The 22,328-nt window shown below is 41.3% G+C and overlaps 1 protein-coding gene across 7 annotated transcripts in view; it reads left to right on the top strand.

Annotated features, from left to right (window-relative positions):
- The window catches only part of LOC127568085 (CMP-N-acetylneuraminate-beta-1,4-galactoside alpha-2,3-sialyltransferase-like), a 377,111-nt gene that overhangs the window by 331,496 nt on the left and 23,287 nt on the right, over window positions 1-22,328 (top strand). For all 7 annotated transcript variants that reach the window (XM_052011378.1, XM_052011379.1, XM_052011381.1 and 4 more), the window contains one exon: window positions 8,669-8,815. In XM_052011378.1, coding sequence (XP_051867338.1) covers window positions 8,669-8,815 — 147 coding nt within the window. The remainder of the gene's footprint in view (window positions 1-8,668; window positions 8,816-22,328) is intronic.

Genomic DNA, 22,328 nt, shown 5'->3' on the forward strand with positions numbered 1-22,328 from the left:
CCTAACCTGTACATCTTTGGAATGTGGGAGGAAACCAGAGCACCCGGAGGAAACCCACGCAGACACGGGGAGAACGTACAAACTCCTTACAGACAGTGGCCGGAATTGAATCCAGGTTGCTGGCGCTGTAATAGCGTTACACTAACCGCTGCACTACCATGTCTGCCCTCTACGTTACCATGCCTGTTACAATTAGTTTAACATCAAACACATATCTCTCAATTCCAAAGAATGCATTGAAGAGAAGGTTTTATTTCCAACTAGCCCTACCTTAATCCTTAAGCTGTTTCATTTAAATATTACAGTATAAATAATATATATAAATATATATGAATTTAAGGATATGATTTAAAGTAAGATCCGTGCCAGTTCACCTCTGTTCTCTGATTCACCTGAAGACTATACAGTCCTCCTCGGGCTTATGAACGCCCGATTTATGTATAGCCAATATATATGACTGAGCGTTTGGGAGACTGGTGGGATGGATTTGCCAGCTGCTGCAGGGCTGCAGGCATCTTCTTCCATGTGGGAACGCAATTCATAGCCATATTTCTGACTTGCAAACTGTCCGGGTCACGAACGGTTTACAGGAACAGAATGCTGTTGTAACTGGGGAGGACCTGTAGTTGAATGCAGCAGCACAAATTAACAATACTAGAAAGAAAGATCATGTATTTATAGAACATCTTATCAAGGCATCAGGAGTTGCCAATGTTGTTCTAGCCTATTAGTTAGTTTGAACACACAAATATTGAGTTACTGATGTACATAGTATTGTAACGTCCAAACTGCAATGAGAAAAATGACTGCCCTGTGTTTTGCTGGTGTTGATTCAAGGGTTAATGTTAATTATAATATCCAGATAACTTACCTGGTTCGTGGGTGTACCTGAATAGGCAGGGCTGGTATCTCCATTTTCTCAAAAGCACATTATAGAAAGACATCGAGGGGTCCGGTTGAACTTTGGATTCAAATACATAATTCATTAAAATGAAAGAGCAAGTAGATAAATTGATAAGAAAGGCCAAAAAGCAATTGTGTTTTTTTAAATGAATATAAATGTAAAAAGTAATAACTGTTCAAGAGGGAGGTCAGAGATCCCAGGTGCAGCCATTGGGAGCTAGAGACCCTGGGAGCAGATGAAAAGGAGGCTGAAAACCTCTGGAGCAGTCCTAAGGGAGGCCAGGATCCCAGGAGAGGCAACTGGTGACACTCAAAAGGCGGGATCAATGGGTTGGAAATCTGGCCCATTGTGTGGAAGCCTCATATTGTGGGATTCAGAGTTGTTTCAGATTTTGCAGTTAGAGCAACACCTATGCCTTGTTGTGGAAACTAAATAGCATAAGAGCAGGAAAATATAGTTATGATATGAAACATTAGTTATTGAGATTATTTTGCAGGGGAGACGGCAAAGAAATCAGTGGAGGTTTGTGGAGGGGTTAAGCATTTTGAAAGCTTTTGAGAAATTGTAGAATAAAAAAATCATTTCTTTTTTGGTTAGAATTCATTGACAAGTGATTATAAACTTAAAATTACTTTTTAAAACACTAAAGGTGGAGTTTAAATTAATTGTTAATCATTGGCTAGTTGTGTTGGGGAAAGCTTTAAGAGAAAGTTTTGCTGTCATTACATATTTTAAAGTAAAATTTCAATCATAATCTAAGAATAATTGACCTCATCAAACAAAAGTAACAAGTTCACTTGAACAGCTTGTGTATTATTAAATTTGTTGGATTTGGTACAAGTCTGAAACCAGAATGATGGATGTTAAAAGCAGTATTTTCTTCACTTGAAACAGAAATCTAATATTTCTCCTTCCGCAAAGTGAAAAAAAGGGAGCAATGTGATGGGAAAAGTGGAGAAATAGGATTTTTCTTCAAAGCAGTTTAAAACTGGATTGAAAATCATTTTGAGACCATTATAACCAACAGTTTTGTCCAAACAAAAATAAGTATACACGTTTGTTAAATATATCAGTTGAGTAAATATTATCTCTTTGTATCAATATTGTTAAAACTACAATTGTGGATTATGCCACTTAGGTCTTGGGTCAGCAAATAATCAAATCAACCTATTTTCAGGAAACCCTACCATCATATATTTGAATACTTTGGTATTTTGGCACTCAGTAAATCAAAAGCCCAAATTTTTTTTGTCCCACTGAAACCCAAGTGCCTCCATTGCTTCCATATGTTTAATTAAGATTCTGAGGAGGTTAAGATTAACCCTCTGAACTTAATGCCGTTTTTAGATTGTTTTTAGATTCTTCTTATTTCTTTCCCACTCTTGATAAAGACTTTCAGGACACAATTTCATTATTGCATTATTTTCTCAGGAATGATTAATGAGTCTTGCATTCCTAGAGTCATCGACTGTATAAACCTACAATAATATGAACTTGAAACTGCTGTTCAATTAAGCTTTCCTGTCCTAAAGTAGCAGATCAAAAGAAACTTTAAGCCAGGATAACTTATCTCACTGAAGTTACTAATCATATTTGATGGACCATTAAAATTACATGCAAGTTATTTACTTCAGGCACCCCCTCATTGGCTTAATTGTGTCTGCATTGGGCACAATTCCTCAGCTACAAATGTGCATGGGGTGTTTATTCAGCCCCTCATTTGGAATGCTACAAACATAGATGTCCCATAGCAAAATGTTTGGCTTTGCTCTCTGATTTACTTATCTACCATAGATACATAAACTTGAAACATTTCTCTTCCTGTGCCCATACCACTGCCTCTGTTTTAACACCCCGTGGATCTTTCCCTAGTTCCCTCCTATTTTCCCTCAGTAATATCATTCAGAACAGTCTCAGTTTCTACATATTTACTGATGAGATCCAGTTTTACCTCGCCACCATCCCTAAATTAACCGACTATTGTCTGACATTCAGTACTGGAAGGGCAGTAATTCTTTTCTTATTGGGAAGACCAAGACATTGTCACTGGTCTCCATCCTGGATGCTGTTCCTTACCATTGACTCTATCCCTCTTTCTGGCTACCATCTGACACTGAACCGGATTTTATGCAACCACGTTGTCATATTTGACTTATCAAATTGAGCTTCAGATCACCTTCAGCTGGACACCTGTTTCTACCTCTGTAAACTTGTCTGACTCCAACCTGTGTCAGCTTATTTACTGCTGAAACCCTCATCTATACCTTTATTTCCTCAAGACTTGACTGTTCCAGTGCACTCTGAGGGGCTCCTTATTCTATTTTTGTAAATTTATTGTCTTCCAGAACCGTGCTGTCTGAAGTTGCACAAAGCTCAGTTCACTTATCATCCCTGTGCTTCCTGATTCTTGGTAAAGCGATACTGGAGTTTGAAATTTTTAAATCCTTTCATGTCTTTTCCCTCACTATTTCTGTAATTTCCTCCAGCTTTATAGCATGCCAACGTATCTGTGTTCCTCAAAAATCGCCATTCATTGTTGCACCATCGACAATCGTGCTTCAACCACCAGGATGCAAATCTTTGGAATCATCTCCCTGAACCTTTCTGCCTCCTCCTCTCCTTTCACTTTTAAAAAAACCCTTTAAAAAACACCTTTTTGACCAAGATTTTGTTCATCAGGCCTAATATCTCCTCATGTGTCTCTGCCTTAATTTCAGTTTGGTAAAGCTCATGTGAACCATCTTGGGAGATTTTTGCTACATTTAAAGGTGTTGTCTAAGTGGAAGTTGGTGGTGGTATGTCTGATATCACAGCTGAGATTAGATTCTCTCAGCACTGAATATGACAGCTGGCTTGCCTTCCATCTCTCTGTGCTGTAGGTTGTTCTCTATGATACCTATTATTTGTGTCAATATACTGGTGGGATAAAGCTTGCCAAGACTTACAGGGCACCATAGCTCAGAACTCTTCTAAAAAGTTTATTGAAACTAAGTAGTGCTGTAACTAGTGTTATGTAAAATACTTCACATAATATAACATAAGATATAATAAGAAACTACAGAAGTATCATATGACATAGGATTGTATGATCAGACATACTCCTCCAAACTAAATAAAGAACCAGGCATTTCTGCAGCCTATATACCCTAATGATCTTGCACAATTTTTAACTGTAACATCAACTCCCATGTAATTAACTCCACCTCTGATTCTGGATGGAGCTACCAGTATTAGTCCCTGTCCATACAGATTAATCTGACCTGTCCATAGCATTGTTACAAATTGCTCAGAAAGAATCAGCTCTCTAATTATTGATTGTTGCAACCCTCACTTTTTGTGATTATTTCTTCTGTGCCAATTTTATTCCTTTAGTTCCAAGCATCTTAACCCATTTAGTCCTTCCTTTGTCATCAGGTTTCATTGTGAAGCAGTTGCGATGGGGAAGAGCTCTGGGCTCACCAGCACCTGAAGAAGTTGTTTTTAGAAATTCTGTGGATAGAATCCTGTGGCAGAATCTCTATGGAGAGATAGATGATATAAATTGTGTCCTTGGGTTATTCTTTGTGTATGAAAATAGCTTCTCTTGAAGACTTTACCTTACCCCTTGGATTTTCTAACAAATATTTTTAAACTGGTACCATGTCTGTCATAGTAGGCTGGGTTAGTCATTCAGGAGTTAAATACACATCTTTCTGCAGTCAGGAGTTAAATACACATCTGCCTACAGTGTTGCTACCATTGCATTTTGGTAAACAGTTCATTAAATCACCTCGCAGAAATTTCAGATCTTGAGAGGACAAGTCAAACCATCTTTTTTCTGCTTTTTAATAACTGGCATTTGTTTGAGAAATAAAAAAATTAGTGAATCTTAATGGGGTAGCTTCTGCACTGAGCTTCCTGGTCTGAGGGTAGTCAACATCAGTTGATGAAACAAAGGAGAACATTTCAGACAGTATTATCTTTAAGCTGATCAGAAAGCTTGGAATTGTCTGACCTATTATGGATCATTTTACACAATTTATTCTTTTGAGACCATTTTTGAGGAGACACTATTATCTAGGGGAAGATTAACAGATTGGATTTACCAATACATGGTTAAACTAAATCTCTAATGTACTTAGAGAAAAGCAGATGAATAATGGGTGTTTTTGTCAAATTGTAATATGCTATGATTGGTGAGATAGGGTGTCACATAGGCACTCCAGAGCTCTATTGGAGACATGAGAGAGTGGATATTGTGAATGCTGAGAGAAATTCGAACAGGTAAAAATAAATGAAGTGAAATGTTATTGAAAGCAATCTTTAGTTTTTGTAAAATAAATAGTGAAGACAACAACTATGCTAAAGTGGCCCAGCAGGGCCATTGTAACATCAGAAAAGTTATTGTAATTCAGTACCTCCCAGATCCTTAATCCACACTAGCAGGTTAGCGGAGATTGATTTCATTTTTATTCTGAAGAAAAATTAGCAAATCATTGTTCACCTAGAGCTGTGGCCATGTGGCTCAGGCAGACTTGGTGTCAACATTGATGCAGAAGTCAATGTGGTGAGTGTTCTGCTTTATGAACTGCAAAAGGCAAACAACTCTGAAGGTTATCTAGAATTCTGTTCATTGGGCATGTTCCAATCCAATCAAATCCCTAATGCTTGTCACAAACATTGTGTACATGTCTTGCTTTAATTGAAGGTTAGCTGCCAAGCATGTTTTGATCAGGAGTGATTTAGGTTTTGAGTTTAAAAAGATGAATTAGCTAAGCCACTCATTTCTAATCACGTTTCTATGGTAACTCTACCTTTGATTACATCTTCAGGTTCAAAAGTCCCACAAATCCTTCAGAATCCTGGAGAATTGGATGACAGGAGCCCAGGGTATATGTTATCAGTGCGTTGTCAGACACATCAATATGCATTAATGTATTGCTGTTTGGAAAGAAGTGATAAGACACCAATAGAGTGCAATTACAACAAGATATCAAACCTGTTAATCATATGCAGCTACAAGGGCTTCAGATATCAATTAATTCTGCACATCACTGAACCTCTAGAACTGCATAGAATACTAATCATAAGTTAATCATCAGTTAGTAGGCTTGCTGCTTTCTAGTAGGATTGGTTTGTCTTCCAGCCACAGCCCAAGGATAAAAGGATATTTGTCAGTATGAAAAGGTTATTTTGTTCATTAAGTAACTTGAAGCATTTTTCCCTGTACTTAATAATCTTTTGACGAACTGATGATAAATATCGGCCCTGAGATAGGATATGGCAGCACAGTGGATATTGGAATAACGCATTAGGGAGGACGTAGCTTTCTACCAGATGTGGAAGAGATTAAGTTGGACCATATATGATGCGTTTTGGCTTTCAACATGACCTTCTATGTCTCTCAAGTGACAAAAAAGAATAATTAAAAACTCATTAATGCATGGATTAATGATTAAAATCCTTAAATAAAAAAAACTGGCACACAAAATGCTGGAAACACTCAGCTGGTCAGGCAGCATCTGTGAAGAGAAAAAAAACTAACATTTCAGGTTTAAGACCTTTCATCAGAAGTAACCTTTTCTTCCTTGTCTCCAGATTGGGAATCTCCAGTCAAATAAATGGGGACTCTGTTCCAACATCAAGTATGTCTATGACTGCAGAGACACATTCCCTGGTATACTGTACTCACCCCAGACTTACAGTGTTCTGTGTATATCTGGGACTTACTTGCCTGAGAACAGCTGAACATTGGCAGTTCCCTTGAGATAAAGTAGTTTTCACCAAGTTGTGATCATTGCACTTGATACGTTAGAACTACAATGTATTTACATACAGCTAGGTCCCAAAAATACTTAATAATAAATAAAAATTATTTTCCACGGCTTCAGTTCATCCCAAAGTGCTTCAGATTCAATGGAAAAGTGTCAAGCTCCTGCAAATAGCCATGTGATAGTAACTAATCTACCTCTGTGCTGTGGATTGAGGAATAAATATTGGCCACATCACACCCTTGAGGATGACTACCATGCTCCTCTTTGAAATAGTCCATTTTACACAAATGACCAGTTAATCTATCTGAAAGAAGTTGGTTGATTGATTATTGGTAGCCAAGATATTAGGAAGACACCAACCCTATCCACACCCCCACCCACCACAGCTTTTGTTTCAATAATAAAATGAGATTTTTGTTTTGTATCCCAGAAAGGCCAGGAACAGCATAAATTTGTCATCTTCTGGCACCTCCAACAATGTAGTACTTCCTCAATGCTACTCATATGTGGAAGCCTGGATTATGTACTCTCTAGTAAGGGACTTGACTGGGAGACAAGTGAACCATGAGAGAGACCTGAAATTTACTGTAGTCTCTGATCTCAGTTTTTCACCTCAAGTCATAGAGTTACACAGCATGGAAACAGGCCCTTTGGCCCAACTTGTCCATGCCAACCAAGTTGCCTATCTGAGCTAATCCCATTTGCCTGTGTTTGGCCCATATCCATATAAACTTTTCCTATCCATGTACCTAGCCAGATGTCTTTCAAGCATTGTAATTGTACCCACCTCTACCACTTTCTCTGACAGCTTGTTCCATATACCCACCACCCTCTGTGTGGAATAAGTTGCCCTTCAGTCCCCTTTAAATCTTCCCCTTATCACCTTAAACCAATGCCCTCTAGTTTTAGACTCTCCTACCGTGGGAAAAAGACTGTGACCATCCTCCTTATTTCTGTCCCTCTTAATTTTATATCTTTCTATAAGGTCACCCCTCAGCCTCCTATGCTCCAGGGCAAAAAAATTCCTAGCCTATCTTATCTTCTCATAATTCAAACCCTCCAGTCCCAGTAATATCCTTGTGAATCTTTTCTGCACCCTTTCCAGCTTAATGACATCCTTCCAATCACTGGGTGAACAGAACTGCGCACAATACTCCAAGAGCAGTCTCACCAACGTCTTGTACAGTTGTAACGTGAAGTCCCAACTCTCATACTCAGTGCTCTGATCAATGAAGGCAAGAATCCAAAATGCCTTCTTCACAAATCCATCTACCTGTGTCACCATTTTCAGGGAACTATGTACTGTACCCCTCGGTCTCTTTGTTCTACAACACTCTCCAGGGCCCTGCCATTTACTGTGCAAGTCCTACCCTGGCTTAACTATCCAAAATGCATCACTTTGCACTTGTCTGAGTTAAATTCCATCTGCCATTCCTTGGCCCACTTTCCCAGTTGATCTAGATCCTGTTGTAATCTTAAATAACCTTCTTCACTGTCCACTATACTACCAATTTTGGTGTCATCCATAAACTTACTAACCACGTTAACTATATTCTCAATTGTTAATATACAGTAGATGACGAACAACAGTGGACCAAGCACTGATTCCTGAGCCACACCGCTGGTCACAGGCCTCCAATCTGAAAACAACCCTGGATCCAATGTGATCAAACCTTCTGGACTAGCTTACCATGTGGGACCTTGTCAAAGTCCTTGTTAATGGATTGTTCTCTATATGCAATGTGAAGTCATAATTTCTTAGAAAAATATAAACGTTTCGGGATGCATAGCTAAATATTCTCTTAATAATACGGGAGGTATTAGCTTTGAGAGGAATAAAAACATTTGAAAACCTTTTGCTGTGCGCCCCCTCCCCCCCCACCACAAATCCAACGCCCATGCTTCATAGAGTTTCATGGTAACTTACTTTCAAGAATGAATCAGTCAGATATGGTCTCCCAAAAAATTGTTCTCTTAGTTTGTATTTAATTTGTTTTCTTTTCCTTTACAGAATATACCAACACTAGGCACAGTCGCAATAACAATGGCATTGCACAACTGTGATGAAGTGGCGGTAGCTGGGTTTGGCTATGATATGAATGCTCCAAATGCACCTCTACATTACTATGAGAATGTTAAGATGTCAGCCATTAAAGAGGTATGGTATTTTGGTCATTTTATGAAGTTGGGGATTCCTCAATTATTTTTACTATGTTTGGAGTTTCATTAATGAATTTGATGGCAAGTTAACCTTTGCAAGATACCCTGCTTGGTCAGATCAATGAGAATGAAGGATAAATGAATGATGGTTTCAAAGTGATGGTGCTCAATAAATCAGGTTCAAAATATTGGATACAATCAGATTATATAAACCACAAAAAATTGAGATCATGCTGTTTGTGTTATTACTGCCATTTTTATGCTTAATGGGAAAATATTATAACATATAAAGCAGCTTATAATTTCCTTTGGAGTACATCACACCAGTGAATTTCTTTTGAAGTTCAATGACTGTTGCTTTGCCAGTAAATGTGGCAATGGGCTTATGTGTAGATAGATCTTTCTAGCAGTATAATGTACATATTTTGGTGATGTTGATTTGGAAGAAACAAGAGAATGTACGGTAGGTGAGGTTACTCTCATTCTTCTATGTCCTGCACAGTCCTTGCTTTTACCTTTCTCACAGTTTTCTGTTGGTTTTTTGGAACTTATCTCCCCTGCTTTTATTTTTGCTGGCCAGGCATTGAACACTTAAGTTACTTGAGAAAATGTTGAGTTTATTAAGTTTTTTTTCCAATTGTCAGCTTTCTTGAGTATATTTCATGAGAGAGTATTTCTGCATCTTTGTCTTGCCTTGGAGAGGAGACATGTTCAAAGAAAATGTTAGCACAGGCTTTAATGTATCCTCTCTATTTTCGGTTTCTGTAAAATCGGGAAGCATTTCAGTATGTGGGTAGATGGCATGAATCTAGCAGATATACTGCTGGTACCACTAATGGGAACACTCAGAGTCTTCTGATAAAAACTCAATAAAATCCTGACAAACAAGTAACACAAATTGCATAAAGTTACTTAATCCTTCATTCATTATTGGAATCTTCCATTAGCAGGAGTCTTGTATGACAACTTTATCAGGAAAAGATGTGGATTTTAAGAGCACAAAAAATATGAGAAAAGGTCAGTTTTCAGATTGAGCCCCACTCCTTCAAGTGGGCAATGCGTAATTTGTTTTAGTTATGGATTCTTCTCCATTTATTTAATCTACTGATGAGCATATAAATCTTTATAAAAGCTGGAAATTCTTCCTTGATTGCCTAACCAACAGAGACAATTGAATTAAGATGTAAATCTTACACTACATAATTATACTTGTGTCCATTTAGATGTAATACTCCTCCAATTGCTGACATCCATAGAATTTTGGTCATTGATTTGGTACCTATTCTTTTAACCTTAATTCTTAAATATTTATCTGCATCCTGGTTAATGGGATTAATCAAAGCAATATTAAAAGGTTTGATGAGATTCCATTCTAAATGGCTACATGTAATGATATTTGATTGATTTTCTACAAATCTGGTTGCATTTACATTTTATATACCTTTTTGTAGCGGTTGCTACCGCGGAATAAAACAAGACTCTACTCGGAGGATTGCCAAACAGAACTGGTTTATTTTCCTGCCTTGCGCGGGCCCTTTAAGGGAGAATGTTCCCGCCCAAAACAACCGGTAATGACGTAAGTCCTACGTCATCAGGACTTTCCCGCGCGCGGGTTCTCCCCGTCGCTCGGAAAGACGAGGCCCGCCGCCATCTTGGGCCTCGTCGCTCCGACGCTGCGCAACCCGACTGCTGAGCCGGTTCACCCAACTAGACGGTGAGTCGCCACACAACCCCCCCCCCAGAACCGGCGATACAGTCCCCAAGGTCCGTGGGCTGTGCCAGCTGCCGCTTAGGGGAGCGGCCTCTGCGTCGCGGCGTGGCAACCTCGACAGGCTGTTGCAGATCCAAATGGGCCGGTTTGAGGCGGTCCACCGTGAAAACCTGTTCCCTGCCTCCAATGTCCAAAATAAAAGTGGATCCGTTATTGCGTATGACCCGGAACGGTCCCTCATATGGTCGTTGCAATGGCGCCCGAGGTGTGCCCCTGCGAACGAAAACAAACTTACAGTCCCGTAGTTCCTTGGGCTGGCAGGATGGGGCTTGACCATGCCGTGAGGTGGGAATCGGGGCCAAGTCGCCAAGCTTCTCGCGCAGTCTTTGTAGGACTGCTGGGGGTTGTTCCCCTTGGTCCCGAAGGGCAGGTATGAAATCCCCGGGGACAACTAGTGGCGCCCCGTATACAAGCTCAGCTGACGAAGTGCGGAGGTCTTCTTTGGGGGCAGTGTGTATGCCGAGCAGGACCCAAGGCAGCTCGTCAACCCAGTTAGGACCCTTCAGGCGGGCCATCAAAGCCAATTTCAGATGGCGGTGAAAACGTTCCACCAACCCGTTTGATTGAGGATGGTAGGCCGTGGTGGTGTGCAGCTGTGTCCCTAGCAGGTTCGGTAATGCAGCCCAGAGACTGGAAGTGAATTGGGTGCCTCTGTCTGAAGTGATGTGGGCCGGAATGCCAAAACGTGAGACCCAAGTTGTGAGCAGCGCCCGGGCGCAGGAATCAGTGGTGATGTCAGTCAGGGAGGTTGCCTCAGGCCACCTCGTGAACCAGTCCACGATGGTAAGGAGGTACCGGGCTCCTCTTGAAACCGGCAGAGGGCCCACGAGGTCGACGTGTATGTGGCCGAACCTCCTACGGGTAAGCTCGAACTGCTGTGGTGGGTCCTTGGTGTGTCACTGGATTTTTGACGTCTGGCAGTGCGGACAAGTCCTGGCCCGCTCACTGACCTGTTTGCGCAGGCCATGCCAGACAAACTTGCTGGCGACCAGTCGGACAGTAGATCTGATGGACGGGTGCGCCAACCCATGTACCGAGTCAAAAACGCGTCTCCGCCAGGCTGCAGGGACTATAGGGCGGGGCTGACCAGTCGCAACGTCGCAAAGTAGGGTCCGCTGACCTGGACCAACCAAGAAACCTCGGAGCTAAAGACCCGAGACTGCGGTTCTGTAGCTGGGCAGTTCGTCGTCGGCTTGCTGTGCGTCAACTAGGGCCATGTAGTCGACACGCAAGGATAGGTTGTGGATGGTTGGTCTGGAAAGTGCATCAGCAACGACATTATCCTTTCCGGAGACATGTTGGATGTCAGTTGTGAACTCGGAAATGTAGGATAAATGTCTCTGCTGACGAGCTGACCAGGGATCGGAGACTTTGGAGAAGGCAAAGGACAGAGGCTTATGATCGGTGAAAGCGGTGAAAGGCCTGCCTTCTAGAAAGTATCGGAAATGCCGGACCGCCAGATACAGTGCTAGAAGTTCCCGATCAAAAGCGCTGTACTTCAGTTCGGGCGGTCTAAGGTGCTTGCTGAAAAATGCCAAGGGTTGCCAGCGGCCTTCGAGTAGCTGTTCCAGTACCCCACCCACCGCGGTGTTGGACGCATCTACCGTGAGGGCAGTCGGGACGTCAGTCCTGGAGTGTACCAGCATCGTGGTGTCTGCCAGGGCGTCTTTGGCCTTAACGAAAGCAGCCGCAGCCTCGTCAGTCCAGGTGATGTCCTTGCCCTTACCAGCCAGCAGCGAGAACAGAGGGCGCATGATACGGGCTGCTGCAGGGATGAAACGATGGTAAAAGTTGACCATCCCAAGGAATTCCTGTAGGCCTTTGACTGTGTCAGGACGGGCAAAATGGCGGATAGCATCCACCTTGGCGGGTAGGGGTGTTGCCCCGTCGCTGGTGATTTTGTGGCCGAGGAAATCGATAGAGTCAAGTCCGAATTGGCACTTGGACGGGTTGATCGTGAGGCCGAAATCGCGGAGGCGGGAATACAGCTGGCGGAGGTGGGAAAGGTGTTCCTGGCGGTTACGGCTGGCGATCAGTATGTCGTCCAAGTAAATGAACACGAAGTCCAGGTCTCGGCCTACCGCGTCCATCAGCCGCTGGAAGGTCTGCGCAGCATTCTTAAGGCCGAACGGCATCTGAAGGAATTTGAACAGGCCGAATGGGGTGATAATCGCAGTTTTGGGGACGTCATCCGGATGGACCGGGATTTGGTGGTATCCCCTAACGAGGTCCACTTTGGAAAAGATGCGGGCCCTGTGTAAGTTCGCTGGGAAGTCCTGGATGTGAGGGATGGGATAGCGGTCCGGGGTGGTGGCGTCATTCAGCCTGCGGTAGTCGCTGCAGGGCCTCCACCCTCCGGTGGCTTTGGGGACCATGTGCAGGGGGGAGGCCCAGGGGCTGTCTGACCTGCGAACAATCCCCAGCTCCTCCATGTGACGGAACTCTTCCTTTGCCAGGCGGAGCTTGTCTGGAGGTAATCGTCGTGCTCGGGCATGAAGGGGTGGCCCTGTGGTAATGATGTGGTGTCGTACCCCATGTGTGGGCCTAGAATTTGTAAACGAAGGTGCCAAAATCGATGGGAATTCGGCTAGGAGCTTGGCGAAATCGTCGCCAGGAAGGGAAATGGAGTCCAGGCGCGGGGCTGGTGGGCTGATTTCTCCCAGGGGATAGGTCCGGAGAGTGCTAGAGTGGACTAACCGCTTCCTTCGCAGGTCGACTAACAGGTTGTGGGCCCGAAGGAAATCGGCTCCTAGGAGTGGTCGGGCGACGGTGGCAAGAGTAAAGGTCCAGGTAAAACGGCTGCCGCCAAAGTGTAATTGAAGCGTACGGGTGCCGAAGGACCGTATCGTTGTACCGTTGGCGGCATTGAGTAGAGGACCTGGTGGCCTGTCACGAGTGTCGCGGCCTGTCGGGGGCAAAATACTGACCTCCGCTCCAGTATCAACGAGGAAACGCCGTCCAGATTTCTTGTCCTGAACGAAGAGGAGGCTCTGTCGGTGGCCAGCCGCCGTAGCCATCAGCGGTGGCTGGCCCTGGCGTTTCCCTGAAACTTGCAGGGTGGGCGGCATCGACGGGCCTCCGCACCCCACCTCTGATGGTAGAAGCACAGCTGGTCACCCGTGTCGTCGTCTGCGTTCCTGGGGCGTGGTTGCTCGGTTGCTGAGGCCGGGCGAGGCAGGCGTTGGGCTCGCGGCCTGGTGATTTGACTGACAGACGAGCCGCTCTCGCGTTTGGCCCTCCACAGGACATCTGCCCGGGCAGCCACCTCACGGGGGTTGCTGAAGTCGGCGTCAGCTAACAACAAGTGGATGTCATCGGGGAGCTGTTCGAGGAAGGCCTGTTCGAACATCAGGCATGGCTTGTGTCCCTCGGCCAATGCCAGCATCTCATTCATTAGGGCGGATGGGGATCTGTCCCCCAGGCCGTCCAGATGAAGCAGGCGTGCAGCGCTCTCACGACGGGAGAGGCCAAAGGTCCGAATCAAAAGGTCTTTGAAAGCCGGGTACTTATCTTCCTCCGGAGGCGACTGGATGAAGTCTCCAACCTGGGCGGCTGTCTCCTGGTCCAGAGAGCTAACCACATGGTAGTACTTCGTGGAGTCGGAGGTGATCTGCCGAAGGTAGAATTGCGCTTCGGCCTGGTCAAACCAGACGCTGGGCCAAAGTGTCCAAAAGGTGGGCAGCTTGAGGGCCACTGCGTTGGCTGCTGCGCTGTCGTTCATTTCGCAGGTCCAAAAGCCGTTTGGACCATCGGGGTCACCAATGTAGCGGTTGCTACCGCGGAATAAAACAAGACTCTACTCGGAGGATTGCCAAACAGAACTGGTTCATTTTCCTGCCTTGCGCGGGCCCTTTAAGGGAGAATGTTCCCGCCCAAAACAACCGGTAATGACGTAAGTCCTACGTCATCAGGACTTTCCTGCGTGCGGGTTCTCCCCGTCGCTCGGAAAGATGAGGCCCGCCGCCATCTTGGGCCTCGTCGCTCCGACGCTGCGCGACCTGACTGCCGAGCCGGTTCGCCCGACTAGACGGTGAGTCGCCACATTTTTAATATTTAGTGATGAAATTATGATTTAGTTATGGCACCAAAATATTCTTCTTCCTACACATTAATCTGTAGACAACCATGTATTGCCTCCTGTTTTCTGGCTCAGCTTCCAGTGCTTCACAATTGTTGATTTGAATCCACCCATATGAATCAGACCATAAAAATAATTCCTTCAAATCCTTTAAAATTATGTTTTTGGCCTAATCAACTAAGACTTAATAAAAATGTGTATTGAGTATATGGGATTCCTTTAGCTACTACCAACTAAATTACCTGGTTTGCAACAACTGCAAAGCAAATTCCTTGTCTGTCATTTAAATTATCCTAAACTCCATATGTAACTGAATAAATAATATTTTGTCATAGATCAGAGTGTACATGTAGGATTTGTATATAATCTGGACATGTTAGAATCATCACTGTATATACTAATTTATATGTGTACATGCAATATTTGCCGTCCAAATGAAGTATTTCATGTTACTTTCCTGCTTATTGGGACATCCAAAATTTTGGTTTCTTGTGAAGCAGAAAGAACACTGTGGTTGTTCCAGGGTTGACCCAGAATCAAGCCTTTCACCCTAAATGGTTCACTGTATTGCCCAGATTCTGGGATTATCTAATTTATCCTAAAATAACATGACAAAATCCTATCAGCTGATGAGGCTCTTACTAATCCATAAAACTGGAATTATTCCAGACTGGCGAGGAATTTTGTGTTTATAGTAAACCATGAACTTAATGCTCTCACACACATACACACGGCATACTGCTGTGCAGTAGGAGCTGGAAGGAGTCCAAGTTACCTGGCCGTTCAATGAATAATGCTACCCGATACCTCAAGTCATATCAAACCCCCTTCTCTCAAACACGTGTTCTAGTTGTTTTGTTAATTTGATGGCACAAAACCACCTGGCAGCTGAAATTAATTATTAATACAATTTTAATTGTTTTCTCTTGAGTTGGCAAGATGCTCCTCATAACAAGAAGGATATGGTTTCCCCACAGTTAATATTAATGTGGTGCAATAGCTGGTCAATCCCGTGAGATTGTGCTTGGACAGGAGTATCCTTGTAAACATTAATGAACAACTTGTATTCCACTTCACTGCATACATTCATTTTGTAAAGAAGAGGTTGATTTGCATTTATCACCAAAAGCAATATATGTTATTTTAATGGAAAGTTATTACTATTGTAGGATTTATTTTTAATTCATTTATATAAGCCTTCCTAAAAGGAGAACACTTTTCACTTCCCTTCTACTTTAATAAACCTGTCTACCTCCACTATGTCCAGTGAGAAGACCCAAAATTTGATCGGAACTGCATTATCTGCAGCATGATGGAGGATTGGAGTTGTGGAGGTAGTTGGTTGTATTTATAAATGTAAAATTTACTTTGTTTGCTCAGTTGAATCTGCCTCCTAGCTGTGAATATACACGGTGGGAAATTGGGACAGAAAAAAGGGGGGAAAAATATTGCACAGTCACACTATTGTAAACAAAGTCACATTACTTCATGTGACTTCAGGCTTCCGACTGTTCAGTTAGAAAGCACAACAGTTTAGATCCATTAGTATAAAAATGTTTCTTTTCAGACAAATAACTAGCTTCTTTTATTAATTGTGAATTGAAACTTCAATTCAGCCAGGGTATTTCGTAATGAGTAAGTGCATATATGAGGCGCATAATATATATATATATTATATAATATAGAAGGGAAATCCAATCTGAAAAAGCTGAATCCGACATTGTTTATGAAGTCAAGTTGTTTTGCCAGGCAGCACAAGGGGGAGCTGTGATCTCTATTGAACTTAAATGTGGAAATGCCTGACCTAGACATGACATTTAATATGCAGGTAATTCACATGTAGCTTCAATTTTTTTTCAAACATGAGCTATAGCTTACATCAAGTGAGTGAACTTTGTGGCTTTTCACTGCCACATCATGATATCTCCTTCCCAATAGCACAAATAAATACAAATTTAGTTCCCATTCCTCCATGAAAACAGAAGTTTAGGAAAACCAAGGATCAACAACTTAGGATAATTACTCTTAAAATATGCAGTAAAGAGATTTCATAGAAAGTGATTTGAACAAAGTAATGTTGTTGTTAAAAGCAGGCTATTGGCTAAAATGATTAATAGTGTTGCAAGTAGTTGTAATGCAAAATGCAAATATGTGGCAGCTGATTGGAAATTAAAATGGTTTGCTTTTAAGTGCTTTATATACAATTGGTTATTCTAGAAATAAATAGAAAATAGATATAGGTGTTGGTTACTTGGCTCTTTGTTTCACCATTCGACACTATCCTCTCAAAATGCACTATAGTTTCAGTCCAGATATCATACTTGAGATTGGAAGATACCAATAGAGTATAATTAACTGAGCCATCCCAACATCTTTGGGTTTTCTATGGGCAGCAGGAATTACATATTTCCTTATGACATGGAAGGAAGCCATTCAGCTCACCAAGTCTTTGTCAGCTCACAGAACAATACCATTCCCCCACTATTTTTTTTGTAACATATGCTCCCCCCCCCCTACACTCCCATCAACTCACCCTAGATTGAACCATTTACCTAAACACAAGGGACAATTTAGAGTGGGCCACCCGCACAGCTTTGAGATGTGGGAGGAAATCAGACCACCAGGAGGAAACCCACATGGTCATAGGGAGAATGTGCAAACTCCATTCAGATAGCACCTGATGTCAGGATTGAACCCAGGTCACTGGAGCTGTGAGGCAGCAGCTCTACTCGCTATGCCATTGTGCTGCCCTAATTTATTTTATCACGTAAACAAAATAATCAGGGCTTTACCATTATTTTCCTTTACTAATTTTTCCCAATTTTTTTAGGTCATCTCTTTGGCAGAAAACATCCCTTAGTTACGTAGGGAAGCAGAAGATCTTAGTAGGCTACAGATAGCCTCCAGAATGTATATGCAAAAGCAGAATGATGAGTTAACTACGTCACTTTTTCTAATTATCATGGAAATAGGCCTACATTTGGTAGGTGACTCCTTTTACCAATACGAGAATCCAAATACTGAATCTGTAGATTATCCTTTCATTTGTACAATTTTTTAAAAGATCCTTGTTGGCTCGATTTACACTGGATACTTTATGCTGTATTTTAGTTGGTGTGATTCATCAAGTTACCTTATATAGTGATTTAAGCAATAAGTTCTTCCCTCAGCTGTGATAGAGAGGTTGGTGGATGCATAAACCTATTTTCTCACTGCCTCAAACCAGAGAAACTGCAAAGTGTATTTATAATACAAATAAATAATGTAGCTGTTAGCTTGGCATTTTATAAATATCTTGGAAGAGAAAATGTCTGCTCTGCTCTAAATCTAACAATATCCAACATCTTTAAAAAATTGCTCTAGTGTTCTGCAGTGTTAATGATAAAAAAAACTTCATTTTAAAATCCTTCAGTTGTTGATGAGTTAAATACCAACATCTAAAAGATCCAAAACAGAGGGGCTACAACCACTTGAAAGGGTTTAGAAGTTCCATAGTATTCTTTCTTTGAACGGCTTACATGACTGTAATCTTAAATCAAAGACAGTAACATAAAAACAAAACAGACTTGTATGATGAACCTCTCTAACCCAATAGAGCAAACAGGTGCTTAGAGAATGCTAAATTGTCATTCCTTTTAGTTTCAACTCTAGCTTTGAAACTCTTTGATGTATCTCATTCAGACAGTCTATTACAGTTACCGTGACTATCACTCTTAGGCTCCCTGAAGGTCAGAAACTGCAAGGCTGTAACTGTACACTGTGAGTTGTGATTTTACCTATCCTCATTTAGTCAATCACTTGAGACCACATCAAAGAAAATAAATACATTTTTATTTATGAAATGGTGATCATTTTTAAACAGTTGGTTTGAGAAGTGAATTATTCAAGAATTCAAAAAATACTGATCATTTTCTGGGTTAAACAAAATGAGTATTTCTCATGAGATTCTTTGGAATAATATTTTTAAAATATCATGTCTGGGTAGTTTGTCCCATGGTTTCCAGAAACAGTTTTAATACAGTCTCATGCTATGGTGAAGATTAAACTAAAACAAGGTTCATGGTGCCAATATATTTTTATTTTTCTTGAGTGTGAGGCTGATCCATTGCTCCATCAGGCTTTGAAAAGAATGTTGGGTTAAAGTTTCAGTCATGCAAAAAGGGCCTGATGGCTGTATTATTTTTATTTGTAGAATGTGATTGGTCAATTTTATAGAGTGCAATTGGCTGCTATTTTTTGTATTTTAGTTACAGAATGTGACTGGTGATTTAAAAACAAAATGTACCTAGCTATTTTTTGTATGTGATATATGGTTGGTAAGATAATTATTTGGAAAGCCAAAAATAATAAATTAGAAATGAGAAAATCATTCATTCTGTAAATCTAATCAGTCAGCAAGAAATTTAAGAGAAATAAAAATATTTTTCAACAAGACGATTTAAGGTATGATATACAAGGGCCTATTAGGTACCACATATAGTCCATAAAAATACACGAAGAAATATCTGTCAATTGCAACTTGGAGAAACTTATTCTAAAGAAATATAATCTCTTTAATTTTGAAAGACAAAGTGTTTGTTACTGACAGAGCAAATTTTGTTGCTGCTGTCATTTGGTGTCAGGTTTGGGATCAGTATATTGAATATTCTCCCTCAAGCAGAGAGTTAAAAATGATCCCTCTGATCAAGCACTAGAGTTGCAAGAAATCCAGTATCATTTGAAGATCTTCATTTAACTCCTAGATTTTTCTTTGAAATCTGTTTTCCAGATGAACATAATATCACATTCAAAATACAATTGAATATGCTACATAAGAAAATATCCCAATCAATACATACTTGCAACCATGGATCTCAGCAAAAACACTTTTCTTATTTATATGGAATCTCTCAAATCACAATTTACCAGACAAATGGGACTGTCAACTAAAATGTAAATGAATCTACACAATAGACAAATAGATTGTTCCAATTATCAGAGACCCTGGTTCTTTAGCAATTCAGTGCATTAGTTGGTTGAAGGATTCAGTACGTAGACTGCTTATTTAACATTGAAATAAACCAATTAAAAACTTCTGCCATCAGGAAAATAGTTTCACTCCCTAGCCATAACTCATTTTTGTATAACCATGCCACTCACTATGCAATGTACTGCAACAGACTTGGCCTATGCTTCCCTCTTTAATCACTACTTAAAACATTATTTCCACAGTGTGCTGTTCATTTTGTTTTATACAGTATATCTGCCCATTCTGTGATTCTACCACAGTTTGTAGATCACTGTCTTCCATTATATTAGTATCTCTGTGGGAGTTGTCTATATGTTTGATGTTTCTTTATTACAGTGTTCTGTCCATTGCTCGTCTATGAATTATAGCTTCTTTTGATATTACATGTTTGTTATTACATTAGTTCTCTATAACGTGAATTCATTATTGCTGCTTCTTACTACTTCACAACCCTTCTTCCCATTTGTACATTTGATCAATCATTTGTATTCCTGAACAAACCATCAATGTTACAAATGTGCCTAAATAACCTAAGAATTCTTAGCTGATTTCAGGCTTTAATTTAGATACAACTGGTAGCACTCCATATATAACTTGACAATAGACAATATTTCTGTTTGAGTCTTGATATTTATTTGTAAGAGCTAGAAGCACCAAGGGGTGGGAGGAATGAAAAAACAAGAGCAACATCAGCTAATTTCTTAAATGTTTGTTTTCAGGATGTGAGTGGCATAGCCAAGGTCATTTTTATTGTACATCCCTTGTTTGTATCCTTATCCTCGAATCCCCACACTCCTAACAATGATACTCCTATGATTGTGCTAGCATGTCGATAGTAGTGATTATACCCAGTGACAGAGATATTAAAAATGCTTACGTTTCCATCTGTAGCAGAATTTCAATACGTTTGTGTGTTAAAATACCACATCTTCAAGACAAGAATTGGAACCATAATATATAGGAGCAGAATTAGTCCATTTGGCCCATCAAGTCTGCTCCCCCATTCAATCATGACTGATTATTATTTCATCCCCATTCTCCTGCCTTCTCCCTGTAACCCTTAAACCCCTTACCAAAACAACCTCTCAATCTCTGTCTTAAATGCATTCAATGACTTGGCCTCCACAGCCCTCTGTGGCAACGGATTCCACAGATTCACCAACCTCTGGCTGAAGAAATTCCTCCTCATCTTAGTTTTAAAGAGACATCCCTTTATTCTGAGGCTGTGCCCTCAGATCCTCAACTCTCCTAATGGCAACATCGTTTCCATGTGCCCCCTATCCAGGCTTTTCAGTATCTGGTAGGTTATAATGAGATCCTCCCCTCATCCTTCTGAACTCCATTGAGTACAGGCCCAGAGCCATAAAACACTCCTCATACATTGAGTCTTTTATTCCTGGGATCATTCTTGTGAACCTCTCCTGGACCCTCTCCAGGGCCTCCATGTCTTTCCTTCGATACAGGTCCCTGGATGTCATCCACAAACCTGGCCACAAAGCCATCAATTCCATCATCCAGATCATTAATGTATAAAGTGAAAAGCTGCGGTCCCAACACGGACCCTTGCAGAACTCAACTGGTTATTAGCAGCCATGATGAAAAGGACTCCTTTATCCCCACTCTCTGATTTCTGCCAGTCAGCCAGTCTTCTAACCATGCTAGAATATCATGTTACAGTTCTACAAAACTTTGGTTAGACTGCAGTTGGTTCTGGTTGCCACACTATAGGAAGGATTGATTAAGCTATTTCCCTGTAACCTCTCATGTGCCCATCAACTGCCCCCAGTCATTCTCTCTCTTACCCTAGGGGTAATTTACTGTAGCCAATCAATGTACAAGAACATTCTTGGGATATGGGAGAAAACCAGAACACTCATGGAGAACAAACTCCACACACACAGCAACCAAGGTCAGGGTCGAACCCAGTTTTGCAACAGCAGCACTAACTGCTGCATCACTCGACACCTGCTCTAGCTCAGCAATCAGTTCTTATAAGAAAAGAGTCCCTCCCTTTTAATTTGTAACTACTTAGTAAATAAAGATCTCAGAAACACCAGTGATTTCCTGGTGATCACTGAGGGTCCTGCAATGAATATCACACTTTGCATATTTCAGCCTTTCTATAGATAAAGTCTCTGAATCCTAAGAGCGTTAATACCAAAAGCTGGTGTCTTGTCCTCCCACCAAAATTCTCAAGATTTCTGACCATGAAACCAGATAACATAAGCTGCACAAAGAATTATTGGCCTGGATTTTGGGACTCAGATTTTCCATTATTCTGTACTTGCCTGGTTCGGATTTGTAAGACCAAACTTGCTGGATAAAAGTATTCTGTACTCAGCGAGACCCTGCATGACATATAATTGAGTCACAATGAAGGCAAAAATAAACCCCTACAAAACTGCTGAGAAAGCCTTAGACCACTTCCCCAGCTCAGCTATCTGTCGAAACTGTCACACTTTTGGAAAGGTTTTCATTCAAAATCAAAAACTATGAAATATAAGATCATTTTAAAACTAATTTGAAAAATCCTGGAAGTGTATGTAAATAAAATAATTACTGCAGATTAAATAATTCAAAAAATGTAACCTAATTTCTTCATATCTTTTTTACATCCATGAAATCTCCGTTGAAATGAATGGGCTCATGGTTTC

The sequence above is a fragment of the Pristis pectinata genome, chromosome 3 (genome assembly GCF_009764475.1).
Source record: "Pristis pectinata isolate sPriPec2 chromosome 3, sPriPec2.1.pri, whole genome shotgun sequence".
In the NCBI taxonomy this organism is placed as follows: domain Eukaryota; kingdom Metazoa; phylum Chordata; class Chondrichthyes; order Rhinopristiformes; family Pristidae; genus Pristis; species Pristis pectinata.